This window comes from Pelodiscus sinensis, chromosome 21 (genome assembly GCF_052426305.1).
Source record: "Pelodiscus sinensis isolate ZL-2025 chromosome 21, ASM5242630v1, whole genome shotgun sequence".
Classification (NCBI taxonomy): Eukaryota; Metazoa; Chordata; order Testudines; family Trionychidae; genus Pelodiscus; species Pelodiscus sinensis.
The window spans coordinates 9731171-9754338 of record NC_143072.1 but is presented as its reverse complement, the minus strand read 5'-3'; the positions used below and the strand labels follow the sequence as shown (position 1 = coordinate 9754338).

Below are 23168 nucleotides of genomic sequence, written 5' to 3'. Positions count from 1 at the left end.
GTGTGGACAGGTATGGCCCTAAAAACTGACTGGCCAACCCACCCCACCCCCGGCCAAGTGACGCAGAAATGGCACCAATCAGTGACCCAGGACCCTGTGCCCCCCGAGGCACCCGGCCTGCTCCCCGTCTCTAGCCCCGGCTCTTAAGGAAGGTCAGAAAACTTCTGGGAGCAAATCTCTCAGTCCTGCGGCAGTGCAGTGGAACAGGGCTGGGCCCTTTCAACAGCCTGGGGCCCATGGGGCTCTGTGTTCTGGAAGCCGAGCACATGTGGGTGCCTGGGGGCTATTGGGAACCGCCCAGCTCATGCCCCATGTTGTTTGTGTGTCAAGGGTGAGGCCCGGTCCTAGGGCATTCAGTGGGGTGGCCATTTAACACTGCTTGCCCCACAACAGCTGCTGTCTGCAAGATGCTAGGGCTGCCCTGCAGGCCTCCAAAGCTAGAAGCAGGACAGGGGCTACTCATGGTGCCGGCAGGTAACAACTCACCTCCTGCCAGGGATCTGCCACACGCCCCCAGTGGCCTGACATCTGCTTTCCCTGCCAACGCCCCCAGCTGGCATGCGAAGCCAGTGAAATCCAGGCAGAGCCAGCGAGAGCCACATGGAGAGCAACCCCCGTCCCTGGCTGCGTGCCTGCGTCTTTGCCAAATGCTCCGAAACCCTGAGTCGCAGCTCTGGCAGGGCCATCCTGGGGCAGAGGGATCCGCACATGGCGTGCCAGCTGTGTCGTACCTCCCTCACCCCCCGACTCCTCAGCCGCGGGCCTGGCTCAGCTCAGAAGCAGCATATCCCAGAGGCCTCCTGGTTTTCCAGACACACACGTCTCCCGTGCGGAGGGAAAGTCCCTCGCTTGTGCCAGGAGAACTCCCCGCGGCTGCACGTGACTTCCAGGCATTGCTCCGTTTCCTGCTGTGCCGGCAGGGATGAGAGAAACGTTCTGAGTGAGCTTGGCTTGCTCTGCCTGCTTGTCATCCCCCCGAGATCCTGCAGCAAGTTTCCCTTTTCTTCCTCACTCAGCTCCTGCTGGGACTTTCTCCCCTCCCCTCCCCCGCTCAGGAAATTCCGCTCCCTTTCGCTTTCGCTCAGCCTGGGAATTGCTATAAAGGGAGCCCAGCCTGTGGGTGCCAGTGCCGCAGCGGAACACAGCTCAGCCCTGGCTCCGGCTTCGCTCATCCTCCCTCCACAGCAGCATGAAGGTCTCCGTGGCCGCCCTCGCCGTCCTCGCCAGCGCGGCCTTCTGCTCCCTGGCCTCCTCCGCCCCACGTGAGTCCAGCCTCGCTCTCGGAAATGGCCATTTGGGAAGGGAACCTCAGCCTTGCTCTTTGGATGGGGGGGCACTTCCCCTGGGGGTACCACTTCCCCCCACTCGCCTCCAGGCTGCTCTAGCTGCTGCTGCTTTCCCTCGTGTAAGCACGGCCAGATGGGCCAGACCAAAGGTCCATCCCGCCCAGTGTCCGGTCTGCCCACAGCGGCCAACGCCAGGTGCCCCAGAGGGAGGGAACAGAACAGGGAATCATCTAGCGATCCCTTCCCTGTCCCCATTCCCAGCCCCTGACAAACAGAAGCTAGGGACACCATCCCTGCCCATCCTGACTAAGAGCCATTGATGGACCTAACCTCCATGAATTGATTTAGTTATTTCTTGAATGCTGCTAAAATCCTGGCCTTCACCACATCCTCTGGCAAGGAGTTCCACAGGTAGACTGTGCTGCATGAAGACATACTTCCTTTTGTTTGTTTTAAACCTGCTGCCTATTAAAGTGTGAGGGCCACAGCCTGGAGCAGGTGCTGTTGGGGGGTTTCAGGTGAAAAAAGTGAGTGGAACAGGACAGGATCCGATGTCAGAGGTTGTGTGCGTGTGGGCCACTCTCTGAACTGGCAAAAGGAGGAAGCCACTCGCTCCAGGCAAGTTTCAACATGGTCAAATTTATCTAGTTCTTTTTTGAACCCTGTTAAAATCCTGGCCTGCACAACATCCTCTGGCAAGGAGTTCCACAGGTTGGCTGTGTGCTGGGTGAAGTAAAACTTCCTTTTGTTTGTTTGAAACCTGCTGCCTATTAATTTCATTTGGTGACCCCTAGTACTTATGTTATGGGATCCAGTAAATAACTTTTCCTTATTCACTTTCTCCACAGCTGTCATGATTGTATAGACCTCTGTCCTATCCCCCACCCCACCATGCCCCCCTCCCCCCGCACTGGAACTCATGTTGTCTGTTTCCATCCTTCAGTGGGATTGGACAGACAGACCTCCTGCTGCTTCTCCCACTCGGCCCGCCCCATCCCACGCAGAATGGTGCTGGGTTACTACGACACCAGCGGCAAGTGCACCCTGCCTGCTATCGTGTAAGTACAAGCTCCTGCACCCAGGGAGCGGCTGGCAGCGGGGGTGCAGGCTTGTCGAGGCCCGCTTGTGTGCCCAGCCCTGCGGCGGATGGCTGCCTGCCAGGGGCACCGTTTGCTCAGTGTCTGCCTGCAGTGAAATCCCTGCGGCCGGGCCGCTTGTGCTGGCTGGGGTGTGCGGGCTCAGCGGGGGTGCTGTGATGGTTAACCCCATGACCCCAGTCTGCTGGCCCGGGCCAGCCACGGTACTTTGATTCCAGCTTAGAAACACCTGGGTGTGGGGCAGGACAGCACAGGGCTGCTGCTCCTGGGTCCAACGGGGGGACATCCGGGGGTCCCAGGTCCCTAAATCATCCGTTGCAGAGCCCCCTGCCCAGTGCAGACTCTGAGAGCCAAGGGTTCCTCTCCCTGCTGTAAGAGAACAGGCCAGCTAGAAGGGATCCCCAGGGCTCCGCCTCTAGGGCCCTGGGGTGGGATCTACTCCCCCCCGGGGTGATGGGTGTGGGAGGGGGCAGGAAGGGAGGTTGCGGGAGTGCTTTCCTTCGTCGACATGGCAGCTGAATTGGGGAGGGGACAGGCCAGATGTCCCAGACCAGAATCAGTTTCTGATGGCGGATCCTTCAGGGACCGGCTCTCCTGGCTGCCCGGCAGGCGTGGGGAGACTCTGTTCCCTCTCTCTAAGCCGTCTCTTTCCTGTCCCGCAGGCTGATTACGAAGAAAGGCCGGCCCATCTGTGCTGACCCCGGCGAGGCCTGGGTCCAAAGGCTACGTGACCAGCTGGATCGGAACTGAGCCGCACGGGGCCCGAACTCGCTGCCTCGGTGTGCTATGGTTACCCCAGGCCGCCCCGTCGTGCCGGTGCGGGGGCAAGCAGGCGATTCCTGCCCCAAGGAGCTGGCCAGCTGAGGGCAACGTTCAGCCGACCCCGGAGAGACCCCCATCCAGCCGACACAAGCAAGCCTTCTGCTGCTAACCCCCTTGCCACAGAACAGGCGCACGCTGGACCTGTGCCACAGCCTGGGAAGCTACTTAAGACGTGTCGCGGGCGCCACCGTTTTTTATCGCTAGTTCTATTTATGGGAGGCATCCAGGTGGTCACACGACCGCCCCTGCATCCCTGGGACAGACACAAACCAGCAGGCGGCGGAATGTGTTTGGGTCTCGGTGCTGCAGTATTAGGGGACGCTCGGGGGTTGGAAAATAAAATGTTTGGTGTAAAATCTCTCTGGTTTCCTTACTGCACATCCTGGCTGGACTGATCTCCCGTCCCAGGCACGGTCCTGGACCCTGTGCTTGCCTGGCTCACTAGGACCGGGCCTGGAACAAAGCTGACCAGCGCAGCACCAGCCCGTTGGGGAAAATTCGGCCCCATTGACAGTTTCCAGCTCCTCTCACAGGCACCTAGCCCCCCCACAGCACTTCCCCCGGCAAGCGCCACCCGCCAGGCACTGCACTACACTAGTTCCCGCCATACACAGGGAGGGCAAAGGGTTAACTCTCGGCCCCTGCAGACAGCACCAGGTTAGCAGAGACTGCAGGCGGGGAATGGGTTCAGCTGGACGCTCTTCTAGCAGGTAAGGATGGAGTTGGGAACCCGTGCCCGTGTGAACGTGCTCTGTCCATGTGAACATGCTCTGTGTGTGCTCTGTGCACATGTGAACATGCTCCATGTGTGTGAGCGTGCTCCGTGGGCAGGGCATCTCCTGGGGAACAGGGCAGTTACCCAGCCGGCCCATGGGCTACACAGCCACTGCCCAATAGCTGCACTGAATATTTTCCTGTCCCCTTGCCCCAGGGCTCTTAGCAGAGACTTGGGGTAGGAACTGGTTGGTTTCACTTGTCATGTCTACCAGGCGGGGCCTGTTGTTTCTGGGCACAGAGTCGTCGTGGGGACATGTGCATGGACATGTTGCATGGATCCAGGGTCAGATTAAGGGGGGGGCTAGCTGAGCAGCTGCCCGAGGCGCCAACCTATGGGGGGCACCTGATGGCAGCTGTAAGGGGCGCCGCGTGCCCGGGGGCCACTCAGCGCCCCTTAGAGCTGCAATCAGGTGCTGCGTGCCCGATCGCAGCTGTACAGTGTGCAGCGTGCTGGGGGGTGGAGCCGCGCATGCACCGTGAGCCTGGGGATCCGGCCTTGCATGGATCCACTCAGCCCAGCGTGCGTCTTAATGCCTTGGATGCTCCTATCCCCCCCGTTGTGTCCTCTCGCTGCCTACCCCTGCATGGCTTTGGATTTGCTCACCTCCTCCTTGCAGGTGAGACAAGGCAGCGTGGTCTAGTGATGAGAGGCAGGTGACTTTGGTTTGGAACATGTCACTTCCCTGCTCTCTGCCTCGGTTTCCCTATCTGTAAAATGCGGGTGGTGCTGCCCACACGTGTAAAATGCTCTGAAGTTGCTATACAATTAGATCAGGTTCCCCCCATACTAATAACCGCGTCACATGCTTCTCTGATGCTCACCCTTCGCTCACTCACCCTGAGCCAAGGCACTGTTGTGCACTTTCTTTGAGTCCCCTTTGAATCTAGAATGACGCTCCATTTACTGAGCTCTTCCACCCTTGCTCATGTGACCGTGACCTCATCGTGCTTATTGCAGAAGGGGCTTGCTCCACAGTCACACACGCAATTACTCCATTGCTTTATCTCGCCACCCTGAATCCACATCCACTTCCTCCACATTTGCACGGGAACAAGAAGCAATGGGCTTAAACTGCAGCAAGGGAGGTTTAGGTTGGACATTAGGGAAAAGTTCCTGCCTGTCAGGGTGGTTAAACACTGGAATAAATTGCCCAGGGGGTTGTGCAATCTCCATCCGTGGAGAGATTTAAGAGCAGGTTAGAGAAATGTCTATCAGGGATGGTCTAGACAGCACTGGGTCCTGCCGTGGGGGCAGGGGACTGGACTCGAGGACTCTCACGGTCCCTTCCAGTCCTAGTGTTCTATGGTTCTATGATTCTACACCAGATCTGCTTACTGCAACGCTCTACCAGCCCCTCACTCCCTACGCTCCTGGGGGTATAACGCACAAAGGAGATTTGTATTACTAACAAGAAGTATCCTGCATCCCAACAGTTCCCACAAAGCCCCTCGGACACCGAACCCCATGGAAAGCGGCCGTTCCCAAGGGGACAGCCGAAGTTGGACGAAAGAACCACATGAGGCAAACCAGGCCAAATTCTACTGTCGCTCATGCGTGTAAATCTCCAGCTGCTCCACTGGCCTGGAAGGAGTTCCTCGGGATTTGCACGAGTGTCAATGAAAGCTCAGGGTTCTTGTCTGAGGAGAGGTCCCACAGGCCTGACCCTAGCTGAGTGTGTCACTGAGGGTGTCCCCAGCTCCTGCTGCTCCCTTCCTTAAGTTCTCCCCGCTGGAAGTTTCTGTGTCCCAGACCAGCCAGTCATGTGGCTCAGGCCCCTGGCCAAGTCCAAGCTGGCTGAAGGCCATCATTCTTAAGGAGAATTCTCCCAGCGCAGGAGTCCGTTGGTTCAGTCTCCCCATCCCCCTGGAGAAAGACCAAATACAGGCTGGAGTCCAGCCTCATGTCCTCGGAGGGCCCATCACAGGCCAGGCTTACAGGAAAACCGAAGCCCTTGCTTTGAGCATGGAGCTGTTCATTCTTTAAGTGCCACTCATGGCTTCTGCTGGACCAGGGGTTCCCAACCTTTCTCAGTCCCCACACCCCCTTGGCTTTCAGTAACCCTTCCCGTCCCCCCATTCAATAGGAAAGGAAATACAGTCTAGACTCTAGAAACCACTTTTTTCTCTCACACGACTACTTTAGGAATATTTCAATTAGGATAATCTAGTTATTTACCAAATATTCCCCATGCCCCCTTGGCAAGCTTCGCGCACCCCCTGGAGGTACGCGTACCCCACGTTGGGAACCCCTGTGCTAGAAGGTCTAAATTAACAGACAGGGTCACGCTTCATATTTCCAGCTCCACTACAGCAGAGTGGTCACCTCGCTCCAAGCATAAAAAGGGTTAAAACAGCCCTGGGAGAGGGCTGTAGCTAAGGGCCAATCACGAGAGGCCTTGCAGCAGCCAATTACGGTCCAGGAGGGCTGTATAAAAGAGATGGCTGGCCAGACCAGCTCACTCTCATGCTAGCTCTGGAGGGAGGTGGGTCAAGCTGCCTGCTAGCCCAGGGAACCGGGGACAGAGCTATGCTGGGGAAAGGCAGGGAGATACTAGAGCTGTAGCAGGGCAGCCGGTCTGCCTCCTTTGCCCATAAGGAGTGGCCATGTCAGGCTGAAGTTTGCACCTGAGGCAGGGGCTAGATGACTACTGACAGTGGGACACTGAGGCCAGGTAGCTGTAGGGGCTTGTGGTTCCCTGAGGGGATGATCCCCAGAGGGTGGTGGCCCTGCCATGGGGCAATGCCCAGAGGGGAAGGTGCTGTGGTCTGAGGGGGTATGTGTGTCCTGCTACAAGGTGGAGAACAAACAGGTAAAGCAGGTGAGATGCCATCCAAAAGGGGGCGCTCCAGGGCTCAATGAGCTAGTTCCCTGAGCGTCCAGCAGGAGGCGCTGGGGCAGCGCGGGGCACTGTGTTCCATGCACCCCACTACAGCGGACACATTCGGGGTCCCAGGCTCTCCGGGGGTTGGTGTCTTGCCCTGTTGTGCATAAAGCATATCTGAATTCTGCATGTTCCTATTCCCAGGGGACGGTGGGGCACAGAGGACAGGCATGGACCCCGCGCAGGGCATTTGGCCATTCGCTCTGACGAGGCAGGGCTGGGAGAAGATGCTTTTGGCAGGCGTGACTCACTCCGGGACCTTGCTCTCCGGGCTGGGCAGGAAAGGAGATTTGTCTCCCCGGGAAAAATGGCAGAAAAGGACTCTCCCCCTCGCCCCCCAATTTGTTGAAACTGCTCAATGAAACTGGGCCACCTGACCAAAGGAAGAAGGGAGAGCAGCAAAATACAGACCCTGGGCTTCAGAAGAGCAGCCTTTGACTCCCTCAGAGAACTGATGGGCAGGATTCCCTGGGATGCTGACATGAAGGGGAAAGGAGTCCAGGAGAGCTGGCAGTATTTTAAAGAAGCTTTATTAAAGGCGCAGCAAGAAAAGCAAATATGGTAGGAGACCAGACCGGCTTCCCAGGGACACCCTTGGTGAACTTAAACACAAAAAAGGAGCTTACAAGAAGTGGAAACCTGGACAGATGACCAGGGAGGGGTATAAATGTCTAGCTCTCGAATACAGGGGAGTTATCAGGAAGGCGAAAGCGCAATTGGAATTGCAGCTGGCAAGGGATGTGAAGGGGAATAAGAAAGGTTTCTACAGGCTGTGACAGACCGGGCCGTGTCTGGGCGCAGCTGAGGGCGTCCGCTCAGGGCAAATTGCTCAAATCCGGGGCTCCTTACAGCCCCCAGACTGGTGACCTCTCCAAACAGGCCACAAACCAGTCCCACAGAGCGCTTCAGCTGCCTGCCTGAAGCCTCACAAGCAAAACCCCTGACACCCCAGCAGTATCCATGCCCCAGATGGTCCCGGGCCTCATACACCCAATCCCACCTATCCCGAACAAGTTCTGTCCGGTTCCAAGAAACCAGCCACAGATCCCTGGTCAATTTACCCTCTGGACCTTACCACAAATCACGCTGGGCCAATCCTTTAGAATCTATATCTAAAGGTTTATTATCACAAGAAAGAAAAGTGTGAGAGTGAGGTTGTTAAAGGATAGTACGTTACATGCACCGAATCTCCCAGTCCTCGATGCAGGCTCTAGCAGAGATGTTACAGCTGCTGGTTTAAAAGTTCTTGTTGCGCATCCTAGGATCAGGATGGGTTCACCGGTCTTCCGGGCTCTTCGATCCCTGCAATGCTGCCTCTGGGATGAAGTGCTGAGCTGAGAACAAAATGGCATCGACCACATGGCCTCTTTATACCCCCTTCCTGGCCTCTTCTGGTATGTAGCAGGTCACCTGGTCCTCAGCCTCTCTCTGCTGGCAGCTCTTAGGTCTCCGCCCTCATGCTTTAGGTGTGTCCTTGGCCCATCGAGTGCCATTGTTCTACAGGGCCTCGCTAATCAGCCTGTCCATAGCAATGCTCAACCACATTCAGAGAAATATTCAGCTTCCACACAGATTACAGATTCCTACCTATACACACAGACATTATACACTCACATAAATAGTGTACACAGGATCAGCAAACAATAAGCTCCCATTCAATACCCCACGTGGCCCCCCTTTATACCAATTTCTGGGGCCAACACCCCCACCTAGGGGTGCAGCAGCGATCTGGCTGCTTCCCTCCAATTCGGTAATGTGACACAGGCATGTTAGCAATAAGAGGGTGATCACAGAGGGGGTGGGGCTCCTACTTGATGAGGGAGGTAACCTAGTGACAGGCGATGTGGGAAAAGCTGAAGTACTCAAGGCTTTCTTTGCCTCTGTCTTCATGGACAAGGTCAGCGCCCAGACTAATGCACTAGGTAACGCAGTATGGGAAGGAGGTGGCCAGCCCTTGGTGGGGAAAGAACGGGTTAGGAACTATTTAGAAAAGCTAAACATACACAAATCCATGGGTCCGGACTTAATGCATCCGAGGGTACTGAGGGAGTTGGCAAATGTCATTGTGGAGCCTTTGGCCATTATCTTTGAAAAGTCGTGGAGATCGGGAGAGATCCCGGATGACTGGAAAAAGGCAAATGTAGTGCCCAGCTTTAAAAAAGGGAAGAAGGACAATCCAGGGAACTACAGACCAGTAAGTCTTACCTCAGTCCCTGGAAAAATCCTGGAGGGGATCCTCAAGGAATCCATTTTGAGGCACTTGGAAGAGGGGAAAGTGATCAGGAATAGTCAGCATGGAGTCACAAAGGGCAAGTCGTGCCTGACCAATCTGATTAGTTTCTATGCTGAGGTAACTGGCTCTGTGGATGTGGGAAGTCAGTGGATGTGATATAACTTGACTTTAGCAAGGCTTTTGATACGGTCTCCCACAATATTCTTGCCAGCAAGTTAAGGGAGTATGGATTGGATAAATGGACTGTAAGATGGATAGAAAGCTGGCTAGACTGTGGGGCCCAATGGGTAGCTCGATGTCAGGTTGGCCGTCGGTTTCTAGCAGAGTGCCCCAAGGATCTGTTCTAGGACCAGTTTTGTTCAACATCTTTATTAATGACCTGGCTGAGGGGATGGGTGGCACCCTCAGCAACTTCGCTGATGACACTAAGCTAGGGGGAGAGGTAGATACGCTGGAGGGCTGGGATTGGGTCCAGATAGATTAGAGGATTGGGCCACAAGAAATCTGATGAGGTTCAACAAGGACAAGTGCAGAGTCCTGCACTTAGGAGGGAAGAATGCCAAGCATTGGTACAGGCTGGGGACCGACTGGCCAAGTAGCAGTTCTGCAGAAAAGGACCTGGGGATTCCAGTGGAGGAGAAGCACACTGTTGACTCATCTCCAGCCCTTGTAGCCAAGAAGGCTAATGGCATATTAGGGGGCATTAGGAGGCGTATTTCCAGCAGCTCTAGAGAAGTGATTATTCCCCTTTATTCGGCTCTGGTGAGGCCACATCTGGAGTATTGTGTACAGTTCTGGGCCCCCCACTACAGGAAGGATGTGGATGCATTGGAGAGGGTCCAGCGGAGGGCGACCAAAATGATTTGGGGGCTGGAGCATGTGACCTATGAGAAGAGGCTGAGGGATTTGGGTTTGTTTAGTCTGCAGAAGAGAAGAGCGAGGGGGGATTTGAGAGCAGCCTGCAACTCCCTGAAGGGGGGTTCCAAAGAGGATGGAGAGAGGCTGTTCTCAGTGGTGGCAGAACAAGGAGCAATGGTCTCAAGTTGTTGTGAGGAAGGTCTAGGTTGGTTATTAGGAAAATCTATTTCCCAAGGAGGGTGGGGAAGCGCTGGGCTGGGTTCCCTAGGGAGGGGGTGGAATCTCCATCCCTGGAGCTGTGTAAGTCCCAGTTTGACAAACCCTGGCTGGGCTGATTGAGTTGGGATTGGTCCTGCCGTGGGCAGGGGGCTGGACTTGGTGAGTCCTGAGGTCTCTTCCAGTTCTATGATTCTATGAAACTGCTCCCCCCCAGCCCTGAAGCGGGGAGAGCTCAGATTTGGGTCCCCACATTTGGGGCTGGCATCTCAGCGAACTCCCCACACTGCTCAGAGAAATGGCCTGGGGCGAATTGCTGTGCAGCCAAGAGCTGTGCGGAGGGGAGATGCCCTAGCCGGGGGTATCCGATCGCTGGGCCCGGGGGCTCCAGACCCGGCTCGTGCTCATGAGCTCAGCTCATGACAGTGGAAGCGCCGCAGCGTCCCGGAGGGGTGGGGAGAGGCTGCTGTGGGCTGCCCTGTAGTGACGCGCTGCGTTGCTCCGGCCAGTGGGGAACGCACTGTGGGCTGGGCTGGCTCCTAAGCGCGGGACGTGGCCCCCACATGCCGCATGAGGAAGCAGGGAGGGGATGAGGTCAGTCCCAGCGCTGTTCCTCATCCTCCCCCCTCTCTCCAGCGCGGCTCCACACAGCTCCGTGGCGGGCGGCTCCCGCTCTGCAGCTCTGCCCACAGGCCTGTCTTTGGGGCGGCCAAGGGAGCTGGGTGGAGCGGCTGGTCCCAGGCAGGGGAGCCGGGATCAGCGAGGAGTTAGGGCCTGGGGGGTCTCAGCTGGGCTCTGCCTGTCAGGAATCAGGCAGGGAGAGATGTGGGGCTATTGGAGAAGGCCCAGGGGAGGGCGGCTGAGGGCGGCCATTGGGGAAACTGCCTGTCGGGGGAGGGCACGCTCTGCCTAGGGCGGCTGTGGAATTGCTCATGGGAGATTTTTCCGAGCAGGCAAGACAACCGCCTGTCAGGGCTGGGCTAGGTGGGGCTCGGTCCGGCCGCGCATGCAGGGGTGGGACCAGACGACCACTCGAGGACCCTCCAGCCCTGTGATTGTGACCCGAGTCCCCGTGTCCAGGTGCCATTTCCTGCATTCGTGAGGACGATCAAGCCACCAGGAGCTCTCCACTGGGGAGAGGAGACCCTGCCCTGCCCAGAGGCCCCCCTCCACCACGGCCAGGTGCCAGCTCAGGCGGATGCTCCCAGTCACCATGAGGAGACTTTGCTCCATGTTGAAACTTGCCTGAGGCAAGCGGCTTCCTCGGTCTGCCAGCTCCGAGAGTGGCCCGCAAGCACACAGCCCTGACCGCCGAGCCTGTCCTGCTCCGCTCACTTCTTCCACCCACAACCCCACAGCAGCACCAGCCCGAGCTGTGGCCTTCATGCTTTAATAGGCAGCAGGTTTAAAACAAACCAAAGGAAGTTTTTCTTCACACAACACAGCCAACCTGTGGAACTCCTCGCCAGAGGATGTGGTGAAGGCTAGAACTTTAACAGGATTCAAAAAAGAGCTAGATAGCTTCATGGAGGTTCAGTCCATCAATGGCCAGGATGGGTAGGAATGGTGTCCCTGGCCTTTGTTTGTCAGGGGCTGGGAATGGATGAGAGGAGGGATCACGTTACCTGTTCTGTTCACTCCCTCTGAGGCATCTGGTGTTGGCCACTGTGAGCAGACTGGACATGGGGCAGGATGGATCTTTGGACTGACCCAGCCTGGCTGTTCAAATGTTCGCTCCCCACCCTCCCCCATTCTGCTTGGGGCTCCCTGTGGGTGGTATCCAGGCACGTTGCGGCCCTGCTGGCTGGGGGCAGATGCCGAGAGCAGCTAGCTATGGGGCGAAAGTGTCAAAGCAGGGCCAGGATCTCCCCTGCCCACACAGCTTTGTGATTTACAATCTGTGTTTTGCAAAACCCCACGTTTCTGCTTTGAGCTTCTGAGCATGAAGAGAGCCGGGTCATGGCTAAAACGAGACCCTCTCCACATTCCCCCGTTGGTCCCTCTGCCCACCGGGTCTGAGTGCTGCCCCCCTTGCCTGGTCCTCCTCCTGGCACCTCAGCAGGCAGACGTGGCATCTGGACCGGGGCTGCCCCCGATGATGGGACGGTTCCTCTGGCTGTGCACCACAAATCTACCCCGCAAGGCCTCCCGCCCTCCTAGTGACCTGGCAGCCCAGCCCCCTGCCTGGGGACAAAACCCTGCAGAAGAGGAGGGTGCTGGGGGGGAAGGGGTGTTTCATAGATGAAGTGTGACCTGGATTCAAACCCTCCCTGTTATTGGTTCTGGGGAACCCCCCCCCCCCCCGGGTGATGTTGGGGTAGGTTCACTGGCTTTAGGGCAGTCCCATGAGCCTCTGCATGCGGGGATGGCTGGCCCCTAGGCTGTGGCGGCTGTGAGGTGAGCGCTGGCCCAGGACCGTGCCAGAATTCCCCGTCCCACAGAACCCAGAGCTCGTATGAAAATATTTATTTGAGAAAAGCAGCATCGTGTTTTCTGTCCCCGCCGCCCCGGCCACGGCTCAGCCGGGCGAAAGCGCAAATACATTAACCGGTCTGCCCGCCCGCGCTGTGCAGGGCGCCGGCCCCGCGGCACCCCGCTCGCTCCAGGCACTAGATAAATAGCTGGCCTTACATGGCAGTTACACGGGTCCAGGCTTGGGGGAGGGCATGGTGCCCGTGCAGGGTTTACACGCCCGCAGGAGGCAGCTTGGTGCCCGGCCCGGCTCAGTTCAGCTCCAAGTCGCTGACATACTCTTGAACCCAGGACTTGCTGGGGTTGGCGCAGATTTCCCGGCCCTTCTTCGTGATGAGTCTGGGAACGGGACAGGAAGGGTGGAGTCAGAGGAAAGGTGGGGGCATTTCTCTCCAGTGCCCCCCCCCCCCCCCGGCATCTCCGTGGGCCTAAATGCTCATTGGCAAATTCCCACAGACCCCCACTTCCTCCTCCAAACGGGCTATAAAAACTCCAGGGCCCAGAGTGTGTGTGGGGGGGCCAAGGCTGGTGGTGGGGGAGGGGGACTGGTGGCTTCTGTCCAGAGGCAGCTTGGGTGTCGGCTGCTAGGAGGGGGCCTAGGGACGTCAGCCCTGTGGTGGGGCGCCGTGGGCTCAGGGCTTCTCGCTCTCAAAGGGGCGCCCGGGAGCTCCTTGCCGGTGTGATGCTGTTTCCTGAACTTGAGCCCTGTGGGGGTGGGCAGGTCCTATTCCACCTTCCGTGGGCTTGGGACCCATGGCCAGCCCCTCCCCCCAGGACGGCCCGGCCCGGCTTGGCGCTCTGGCTGTGCGGGTGCAGCTGGCGCCTGGCTAGTCTCTGAATGCCCTTCCTCCCGCTGGGAAACGGAAGCAGCAGCCCCAGACTGTCGCCTCCACCCGGTCAGGGCCCTACACCGGGAGGGTGCCTGGACCCCAGGGTGCTGTCCTGGGCACTTACACCACGCCCGGCTGGGAGCACAAGCTGCTCGTGCTGTAATAGTCCCTCAGGAAGCTGCGGGGCATCTGCCGGGCCGTGTAGGAGAAGCAGCAAGCCGTCGGCAGGTCGGAGCCAACTGCAAGAGACGAAAGGAGCTGGGTGAGGCTGAGTCCAGGTGGTGCCAGGGAGCCCCGCCCGAGGGCAGCACTGCGTGGCTGCAGTGGTGCTGGCACCTGAGGACGGTTATGCCGCCATTCGTGTTCTCCAGGCACGCTTCAGCAGGGACAGCGGGGGGACCTGTGCAGCCCAGGCTGGAGGCTAACCCCCCGCCTGCTCCTCTACCAGCCTGGCCGGGGACTGAGGGCTCTCTGAGCCCGCCCGGCAGAAGTCAGTATGGGCCTTGCATCTGGCAGGACCAGGCCCGTAGACCCGGTGTGTTCACAAGCCAGGCGCCGCAGAGCCCTGGACAGCCCCCTGGGAGCGGAATAGCCACGGCCTGCCTCTCGGCTGAGCTCGTCCGTCGGGGCCCACTCACGCCCAGCACCAGGAGAGCTTCGGGGATGCGGCCTCCACGTTTCTAAGGAGTGAGCCCGCAGGCCCAGTTCACCTGGTCACCAGACGGCCACCTGATGGGCCGGGCTTTGGGGCACATCCCCAGAGGAGGCTTTGAACTGGGGACCTAGGAGTGGAAGAGACGACCGGGCCCTCTCCTGCATCAGCGCTCTGCTCCCACCTTTCCCAGAGAGAGAACTCCCCTGCCTGACTCCAAAACACCCCCAAAAAGCTCAGCACAGGCTGAACCGCTCTAGCCCGGCACCCTGCTCTGGCACCACCCGTGGTCTGGCATGATGTGAGTTCGCCGGGCGGCTGCTTGGCAGGGGGGTGGCCAAGTTTCCCGCAGTCCCGTGAAGTTTGTTTGCATCCCCCAGTCCTGGCTCTCAGGGTTTAGCTCTAACTCACCCCCCAGTGATTGCTACGGGCCCACAAGTGGGGGAAGTGCTGCTGATGCTGCTAGACAACACTCATAGACTCATAGACTTTAAGGTCAGAAGGGACCATTATGATCATCTAGTCTGACCCCCTGCACAGTACAGGCCACAGAATTGCACCCCCCACTGCTAGAATAATTCTCTCACCTATAACTCAGATATTGAAGTCCTTGAAACAATGGTTCAAAGACCCCAAGATGCAGAGAATCCTCCCGCTAGTGACCCGTACCCCATGCTGCAGGGGCCTCTGCCAATCTACCCTGGAGAAAAACTCCTTCCTGACCCCAAATATGGTGATCAGCTGAACCCTGAGCATGTGGGCAAGACTCACCAACTAGACACCCAGAAAAAAGTTCTCTATAATAACTCCGATCTTCCCGCCGTTGGCCTATTTCCCACTGATAGTGAAAGGTCAATTAATTGCCAAGATCATGTTACCTCATCAAACCATCCCAATCATAAACCCATCTAGCTTTATCTTGAAACCAGATAGGTCTTTTGCTCCCACTACTTCCCTTGGAAGGCTGTTCCAGAACTTCACTCCTCTAATGGTTAGAAACCTTCGCCTAATTTCAAGTCTAAACTTCCTACTAGCCAGCTTATATCCATTTGTTCTTGTGTCCACATTGGTATTGAGCTTAAATAATTCTTCTCCCTCCCTGGTATTTATCCCTCTAATATATTTAAAGAGAGCAATCATGTCCCCCCTCAGCCTTCTTTTGGTTAAGGTAAACAAGCCAAGCTCCTTGAGTCTCCTTTCATACGACAGGTTTTCCATTCCTCGGGTCATCCTAGTGGCCCTTCTTTGTACCTGTTCCAGTTTGAATTCGTCCTTCTTAAACATGGGAGACCAGAACTGCACACAGTATTCCAAATGGGGTCTCACCAATGCCTTGTATAATGGCACTAACACCTCCTTATCCCTACTGGAAATACCTCGCCTAATACATCCCAAGGCTATATAGCCTTTTTCACATTGTCACATTGGCGGCTCATAGTCATCCTGTGATCAACCAGGACTCCGAGGTCCTTCTCCTCCTCCGTTACTTCCAACTGATGTGTCCTCAGCTTATAACTAAAATTCTTGTTATTAATCCCTAAGTGCATAACCTTACACTTCTCGCTATTAAATTTCATCCTATTACTATTACTCCAATTTACAAGATCATCCAGATCTTCCTGTACGATATCCTGATCATTTTCTGAACTGGCAATACCTCCCAACTTTGTGTCATCCACAAACTTTATTAGCACACTCCCCCTTTTAGTGCCGAGGTTAGTAATAAAAAGATTAAATAACAATGGTCCCAGAACTCATCCCTGAGGAACTCCGCTAGTAGCTTCTCTCCAGCCCGACAGTCCACCTTTCAATATGACCTGCTGTAGTCTTCCCTTTAACCAGTTCCTTAACCACCTCTCACTGACCTCCTATGGTCTGATAAACTCTCTGGTTCGGCACCGGTCGGGTCCCGAGGGTGCCGGACTAGGGAGGTTCGGCCCGTAGTGTGACAGCACCAGACTGGTGCTTCTCCCTTCCCTACACATCCAAAGGGGCTCTGAGACCTAGGCAGCCCTGGGACTCACTTGGGGCGGCGGAGACCTGGGAGCAGCAGGCTGCGATGAGCAGGATGGCGAGGGCAGCCACGGAGACCTCCATGTTCCTCTTGGGGGGGGATGAGTGGTAGCCCCAGAACCAGAGCTGGGACCTCTTCAGACCCTTTGCTGTCGCTGCCGAATGCCTGGGACTCTCCCCCTTCTTATAGGGGCCTGGAAGCGGGGGGTGGGGGGGCGGAGCCCCCAGCTGTGGAAATTCCAGTGTACTCTGGAGGTGACGGCATGGGGCAATTAGGCTATTTCTGCAGAAGAGCCAAGCAGTAGCCGGGATGGAGGAAGTCCCAGAATAGTTTGTGTGAAGCGCAGACGGGCCCAGGACTCCTCCTCTTACTCCCCAATCGTTTCCGAGAGAGGCTGCATCATCGGCGTTTCTGGAAGTGCAAACCGCGCTGCCTCCTTGTGGGTTGCGCAAAGCTGGAAAGCAGGAAAGCCTGGCCGGGCAGCGGGGCTGCGGGAAGGAGAAACGCGGTTTGGCTCTGGGTTTTGTAAAATGGAAGGAAACTGATTGAAAAATGGGATGTTGGCGGCAGAGAAGTGAAATGTTTATTTTCAGCCTGGACTGGGTCCAATCCATTATTGACACTCGCTTCTTATAAAATACGCCTGCCCTCTGGATCCGTCATCCCTGGTCGTCTCTCGAGCAGCCGTGAGGTGCACGCTAGCTGCCCCACGGTGACAATGGCCCAGTTCTGGAAATGCCTCCAAGTGCCATTCCCTGCCATGGGAGACAAAGGGGCTTGACACGTGCTCAGCACCTTGTATAAGGCCATCGTCACCTCTGCTCATGGCTTCCCCACGTGCAATGGTGCGTCACGGGGACAGCCAGCCGCAGGGCATGCTGGGACTGGGGTGCTCGCTCTCCATGCATGCAGCAGAGGCAGAACATCATCAGCACCCGGTGTTTTGCATGAGGCACTCACATGTCCCTCACCCAGCCTTAGTCTCTGGGAGGCCACCTTGCAAAAAGAGGCTGTGGTCAGCCCCAAAATGGCCGCCCTGCTTCATAGAGGTGACTGCTTGGGCTTCAGGCAGAGCTCCAGGAATGGCTCGAAATCAGAGCAGCTCGGGCTATTCAGTTTATTCCGCAGAAGGCTAAGGAATGATGTGGTCACGATGCACAAGTACCAACAAAGAGAAGCATTCCTGACTGGAGAGGAGGCTGCAGCATGGCAGGAAAAGGCAGGGCGTGGTCATCGAATCACAGAATCCCAGGGCTGGAAGAGACCTCAGGAGTCATCGAGTCCAGCCCCCTGCCCAAGGCAGGACCAACCCCAACTCAATCAACCCAGCCAGGGCTTTGTCAAGTCAAGACTTAAACACCTCTAGGAATGGAGATTCCACCCCTCCCTAGGGAACCCAGCCCAGCACTTCCCCACCCGCCCAGGGAAATAGATTTTCCTAATCTCCAACCTAGACCTCCCCCACTGTAACTTGAGCCCATTGCTCCTTGTTCTGCCATCCCTCACTACCAGGGCCGGCTTTCGGAAGTGCGGGGCCCAATTCGAACTGTTTTGGTGGGCCCCCCCCCCCCTTCCCCCCCAGGATTTTTTATTGGGCAAAAAAAACCAACCAAACAAACCCCACAACAAACCACAGCCACACGCAACTATCACATCAAGTAGATCTGATCAAAATGTATATCTATATAATTGAACATTTTAAAAAAATGCCATCCTTTATTATGCAAAATTGTACACAAAATTAAATCAGTTGCCTTAAGTGTAGGTCAAACTATCCAATCTTTTCTATGAAGTTTAAAGTTTGATTTTTAAAAACTTACCAGAGAGCGTTGCAGTTTTCTGTTACATTGATTTACTTTTTAAATAGCAAAAATGGAGTCTTGGTTAAGAGTGTCAGTTCTGGGGTCAGATTCCAGTCCTTAGTGATTTCAGCACTAATGATTTCACTAGGTAATATGGTACCTCACCACCATTGCCTCCTTTGCACTGCCCTTCAACACATATTGCCTGCATGTTGAGTCCAAGGTCAGTCTACACAAGATTTTATCAATGAGTTTTGCTCAAGCCATCACTGAGACAAGACAAGGGCTGTGTCTACATTGGCATCCCTTTCCAGAAAAGGGATGCTAATGAGACACTTTGGAATTGCAAATCCGCGGGGGATTTAAATATCCCCGCGGCATTTGCATTTACATGGCTGCCGCTTTTTTCCGGCTCAGGGTTTTTGCTGGAGAAAAGCGCCAGTGTAGACGCGATTTTCCGGAAAATAAGCCCTTTTCCGGGAGATCCTACTTGAAAGTAGAAATAAGGGATCTCCTAGAAAAGAGCTTATTTTCCGGAAAATCGCGTCTACACTGGCGCTTCTCTCTGGCAAAAACCCCAAGCCGGAAAAAAGCGGCAGCCATGTAAATGCAAATGCCGCGGGGGATATTTAAATCCCCTTCGGAATTGCAAATCCACGGTGTCTCATTAGCATCCCTTTTCCGGAAAGGGATGCCAATGTAGACACAGCCTGGATGTAAAGTGTCAGATATCATTGAGGACTCCCAAACAGACACTACACCACCAGAAATAAAACCTGTTTCCATCTTCTGTGACTTTCAGTTAGATGTGACTCACCATCTTCTGCTTAGTGTTCAAGTTATGGAAGACCCTAAGCCAGGTCATATTAAGTTCAGGTCTTTTAATCATACAATATGGATAACAACATTTCATTCTCCCAGCTCCAAGTCTTAGGTGAATTTCAACCCAAAAGAGCCAAAATTGATCACCTTGACACAGCAAGTGTGTCTACTGATCTTTGTAAGAACATAAGAACGGCCGTACTGGGTCAGACCAAAGGTCCATCTAGCCCAGTATCCTGTCTACCGACAGTGGCCAGCACCAGGTGCCCCAGAGAGGGTGGACCGAAGACAATGATCAAGCGATTTGTCTCCTGCCATCCGTCTCCAGCCTCTGACAAACAGAGGCCAAGGACACCATTCTATCCCCTGGCTAATAGCCTTTTATGGACCTAACCTCCATGAATTTATCCAGCTTCTCTTTAAACTCTATTATAGTCCTAGCCTTCACCGCCTCCTCTGGCAAGGAGTTCCACAGGTTGACAACACGCTGTGTGAAGAAGAACTTCCTTTTATTAGTTTTAAACCTGCTACCCATTAATTTCATTTGGTGTCCTCTAGTTCTTCTATTATGGGAACTAATAAATAACTTTTCTTTATCAGCCCTCTCCACACCACTCATGATTTTATAGACCTCTATCATATCCCCCCTCGGTCTCCTCTTTTCTAAACTGAAAAGTCCCAGTAGCTTTAACCTCTCCTCATATGGGACCCGTTCCAAACCCCTAATCATTTTAGTTGCCCTTTTCTGAACCCTTTCCAAGGCCAAAATATCTTTTTTCAGGTGAGGAGACCACATCTGTACACAGTATTCAAGATGTGGGCGTACCATAGTTTTATACAGGGGCAGTAAGATATTCTGGGTCTTATTTTCTATCCCTTTCCTAATAATTCCTAGCATCCTATTTGCTTTTTTGACCGCCGCTGCACACTGTGTGGAAGTTTTCAGAGAACTATCCACGATAACTCCAAGATCTCTTTCCTGATTTGTCGTAGCCAAATTAGCCCCCATCATACTGTACGTATAGTTGGGGTTATTTTTCCCGATGTGCATTACTTTACACTTATCCACATTAAATTTCATTTGCCATTTTGTTGCCCAATCACTCAGTTTGGTGAGATCTTCTTGGAGTCCCTCACAGTCTGCTTCTGTCTTGACTATCCTAAACAGTTTGGTATCATCTGCAAACTTTACTACCTCACTGCTTACCCCTTTCTCCAGATCATTTATCAATAAGTTGAATAGGATTGGTCCCAGGACTGACCATTGGGGTACACCACTAGTTACCCCTCTCCAATCTGAAAATTTACCATTTATTCCTACCCTTTGTTTCCTGTCTTTTAACCAGTTCTCAATCCAAGAAAGGACCTTCCCTCTTATCCCATGGCCATGTAATTTACACAAGAGCCTTTGGAGAGGGACCTTGTCAAAGGCTTTCTGAAAATACAAGTATACTATATCTACTGGATCCCCCTTGTCTGCTGTCACATTACCGAATTGGAGGGAAGCAGCCAGATCGCTGCTGCACCCCTAGGTGGGGGTGTTGGCCCCAGAAATTGGTATAAAAGGGAGCCATGTGGGGTATTGAATGGGAGCTTATTGTTTGTTGATCTTATGTACGCTATTTATGTGAGTATATAATGTCTATGTGTGTAGGTAGGAATCTGTAATCTGTGTGGAAGCTGAATATTTCTCCGAATGTGGTTAAGCATTGCTATGAATAGGCTAATTAGCCAGGCCCTGTAGGACAATGGCACTTGATGGGCCAAAGACACACCCAAAGAATGGGGGCTGTCACCTGAGAGCAGCCAGCAGGCAACATAGAGATTGGCCTCTGACCAGGTGACTTGCTGCATACAAGAAGAGGCCAGGAAGGAGGTATAAAGAGTTCATGCGGTCGATGCCATTTTGTTCTCAGCTCAGCACTTCATCCCAGAGGCAGCATTGCAGGAATCGAAGAGCCGGAAGACCTGTGAACCCAACCTGATGCTAGGATGTGCAACAAGAACTTTTAAACCAGCAGCTGTAACATCTCTGCTAGAGCCTGCATCGAGGACTGGGGGACTCGGTGCATGTAACGTACTATTCTTTAACAACCTTACTCTCATGCTTTTCTTTATTGTAATAATAAACCTTTAGATATATATTCTAAAGGATTGGCCCAGCGTGATTTGTGGGTAAGATCCAGAGGGTAAATTGACCAGGGATCTGTGGCTGGTTCCTTGGAACCGGACAGCACTTGTTCGGGTTAGGTGGGATTGGGTGCTAGGACCCCCCCACCTGTGTATAGGCCCGGGGCCATCTGGGGCACGGATATTGCTGGGGTGTCGGAGGGGTTTTGCTCAGGAGGCTTCAGGCAGGCTGCTGAAGCGCTCTGTGGGTATGTCTACACTAGAAAGTTAGTTCGAACTAACGGACGTTAGTTCGAACTAACTTTCCTATGCGCTACACTAGCGCTCCGTTAGTTCGAACTTAATTCGAACTAACGGAGCGCTTAGTTCGAACTAGGTAAACCTCATTTTACGAGGACTAACGCCTAGTTCGAACTAGCTAGTTCGAACTAAGGGCTGTGTAGCCCTTTAGTTCGAACTAGTGGGAGGCTAAGGCTTCCCAGGTTTCCCTGGTGGCCACTCTGGCCAACACCAGGGAAACTCTATTGCCCCCCTCCCGGCCCCGGAGCCCTTAAAGGGCCACGGGCTGGCTACTCACTTTGTGCCAGTTGCAAGGCTGCCAGCACCCGTGCCTGCACAGCCTGCACCTGCCACAGGATGAGCCAGCCATCCGAGGGCTCCCAGCCCTCCACTGCTCCCCACGACCAGCCTGGCGGCTCCCGGGAGCCTGCCCGGGGGCGCAAAAGGCGGGCGCCCGCCTGGTCAAGTGCGGAGATCGTGGACCTCATCGAGGTTTGGGGGGAAGCCTCAAATGTCCACGATCTCCGCACTAGCCACCGGAACGCGGCCGTCTACGGACGCATGGCTGCCAGCCTGGCCGCCAGGGGCCACCAGCGCAGCCGGGAGCAGGTGCGCTGCAAGATTAAAGACTTGCGGCAGTCCTACTCCCGGGCCTGCCTGCCAGGGGCTGACCCGGAGGCCTGCCCCCACTTCCATGCCCTGGACCGCATCCTGGGGCCTCATGCCGTCCCTGCCCCCCGGGACGTGATTGACCCCGGGGCAGAGGGACCGCTCCTGGACACCGAGGAGGAGGAAGAGGGCTCTGAGAGCCAGGAGCCTGCCGCCAGCCTTCCCAGGACCCGGGACCCCCGAGGCACCCCACAGAGCCGCTCGCCTGCATCATCAGAGGCCGGGGAGGCGTCCACCTGTGAGTACCCTCGTGTTCCCCTTATGTGTACGGGGGGCTGGGGCGAGAGGGAGCCCCGGGACCGTGCGCCTGGGCCTTGCCCACTACGGAGCAGCAGCTGGGGATCCTGCAGGGGCCCTGGCCTTGCAGAGGGGAGCTGGGTTTCACACACCTGGGCCCCTGGGGTAATTGACCGCTGGTCTTCTTGCACCACAGCTGCAGCACCGGGGACTGCAGGGCGCACCACACCGCCTGCAGCAGCCGCCCGCGCCCGGGCAAGCAGGACAGCCAGGAACCAGGAGGACTACCAGAGGCGGCATCTCCGGTTCCTGGACCGACAGCTCCGTCTCCAGGACCACTGGGTCCAGGAGGACCTCAGGCTGCGCCAGAGGAGTCTGGAGGCCCTGGAGGAGCAGGGCCGTGCCCTGCGAGGCCACCTCCAGAGCCTGCTAGACCGCTTTCCATTTCCTCCTCCCCCTGCTCCCCCTCTTGCTCCCCCTCTTGCTCCCCCTCTTGCTCCCCCTCTTGCTCCCCCTCTTGCTCCCCCTGCTCCCCCTCTTGCTCCCCCTGCTCCCCCTGCTCCTCCTGCTCCTCCTGCTTCCGCTCCTGCTTCCGCTCCTGCTTCCTCCACACCCCCTGTCCTCTCTGCCCCCCCCTCCACAACCATTCCCCACCGACGCCCCCGGACCCGCAGTGTGGCGAGACGGGAGAGGCACCCAGACTCCCACCCCTGAGCTTTCCTTTCCCTTCCTCCCTTCCCTCCCCTCCCCTTCCAGCTCCCTCGTCCCAGGTTTCCCCCTCCCTTCTCCCACCTTCATTCCTCCCTCCCCCACCCCAGTTCTCTGAAATAAACAGACATTTTTGTTGGAAAAACAGGTGTCTTTATTGTACAGTAGATAGGGAGGGGAAAGGGGAAGGGGGGGGGTAGGGTGGAAGAAGGCCCCGGTGGGGCATGCAGGGAGAGGTCAGTCCTCCTCCTCCTCCACCTGGAAGCTGTCCCGCAGGGCTTCCCGGATCCGGATGGCCCCCCGCTGGGCTTCCCGGACGGCGGCGGTGCGGGGCTGACCGTAGTGTCCAGCCATGCGGTCAGCCTCAGCCATCCAGGCTGGC

General features: G+C 55.8%; 3 protein-coding genes across 4 annotated transcripts; 2 read left to right on the top strand and 1 right to left on the bottom strand.

The window, feature by feature from the left end:
* The first annotated feature begins 465 nt into the window (after positions 1-465).
* On the top strand, positions 466-4044 carry LOC106731489 (C-C motif chemokine 4-like). 2 transcript variants are annotated; one of them, XM_014569926.4, is made up of 3 exons: positions 475-1262; positions 2230-2344; positions 3046-4044. In XM_014569926.4, exons 1-3 carry the CDS (start codon positions 1190-1192, stop codon positions 3131-3133), a joined length of 276 nt encoding a protein of 91 aa, XP_014425412.2. In that variant the 5' UTR covers positions 475-1189; the 3' UTR covers positions 3134-4044. The 2 variants fall into 2 exon arrangements, with proteins under 2 accessions (XP_014425413.1, XP_014425412.2); XM_014569927.4 differs by lacking the exon at positions 3046-4044 and having other exon boundaries at positions 466-1262; positions 2230-2348.
* Positions 4045-12521: 8477 nt separating this feature from the next.
* On the bottom strand, positions 12522-16283 carry LOC102463959 (C-C motif chemokine 3-like). Its single transcript, XM_075904421.2, has 3 exons — positions 16150-16283; positions 13598-13712; positions 12522-12982 (listed from the first exon to the last, which is right to left on the bottom strand). The coding sequence occupies exons 1-3, from the start codon at positions 16220-16222 to the stop codon at positions 12895-12897; spliced, it is 276 nt and encodes a 91-aa protein (XP_075760536.2). The 5' UTR covers positions 16223-16283; the 3' UTR covers positions 12522-12894.
* A 4875-nt stretch (positions 16284-21158) lies between these two features.
* On the top strand, positions 21159-22909 carry LOC149521910 (uncharacterized). Its single transcript, XM_089772087.1, has 2 exons — positions 21159-22079; positions 22275-22909. The coding sequence occupies exons 1-2, from the start codon at positions 21530-21532 to the stop codon at positions 22790-22792; spliced, it is 1068 nt and encodes a 355-aa protein (XP_089628213.1). The 5' UTR covers positions 21159-21529; the 3' UTR covers positions 22793-22909.
* Positions 22910-23168: the final 259 nt, after the last annotated feature.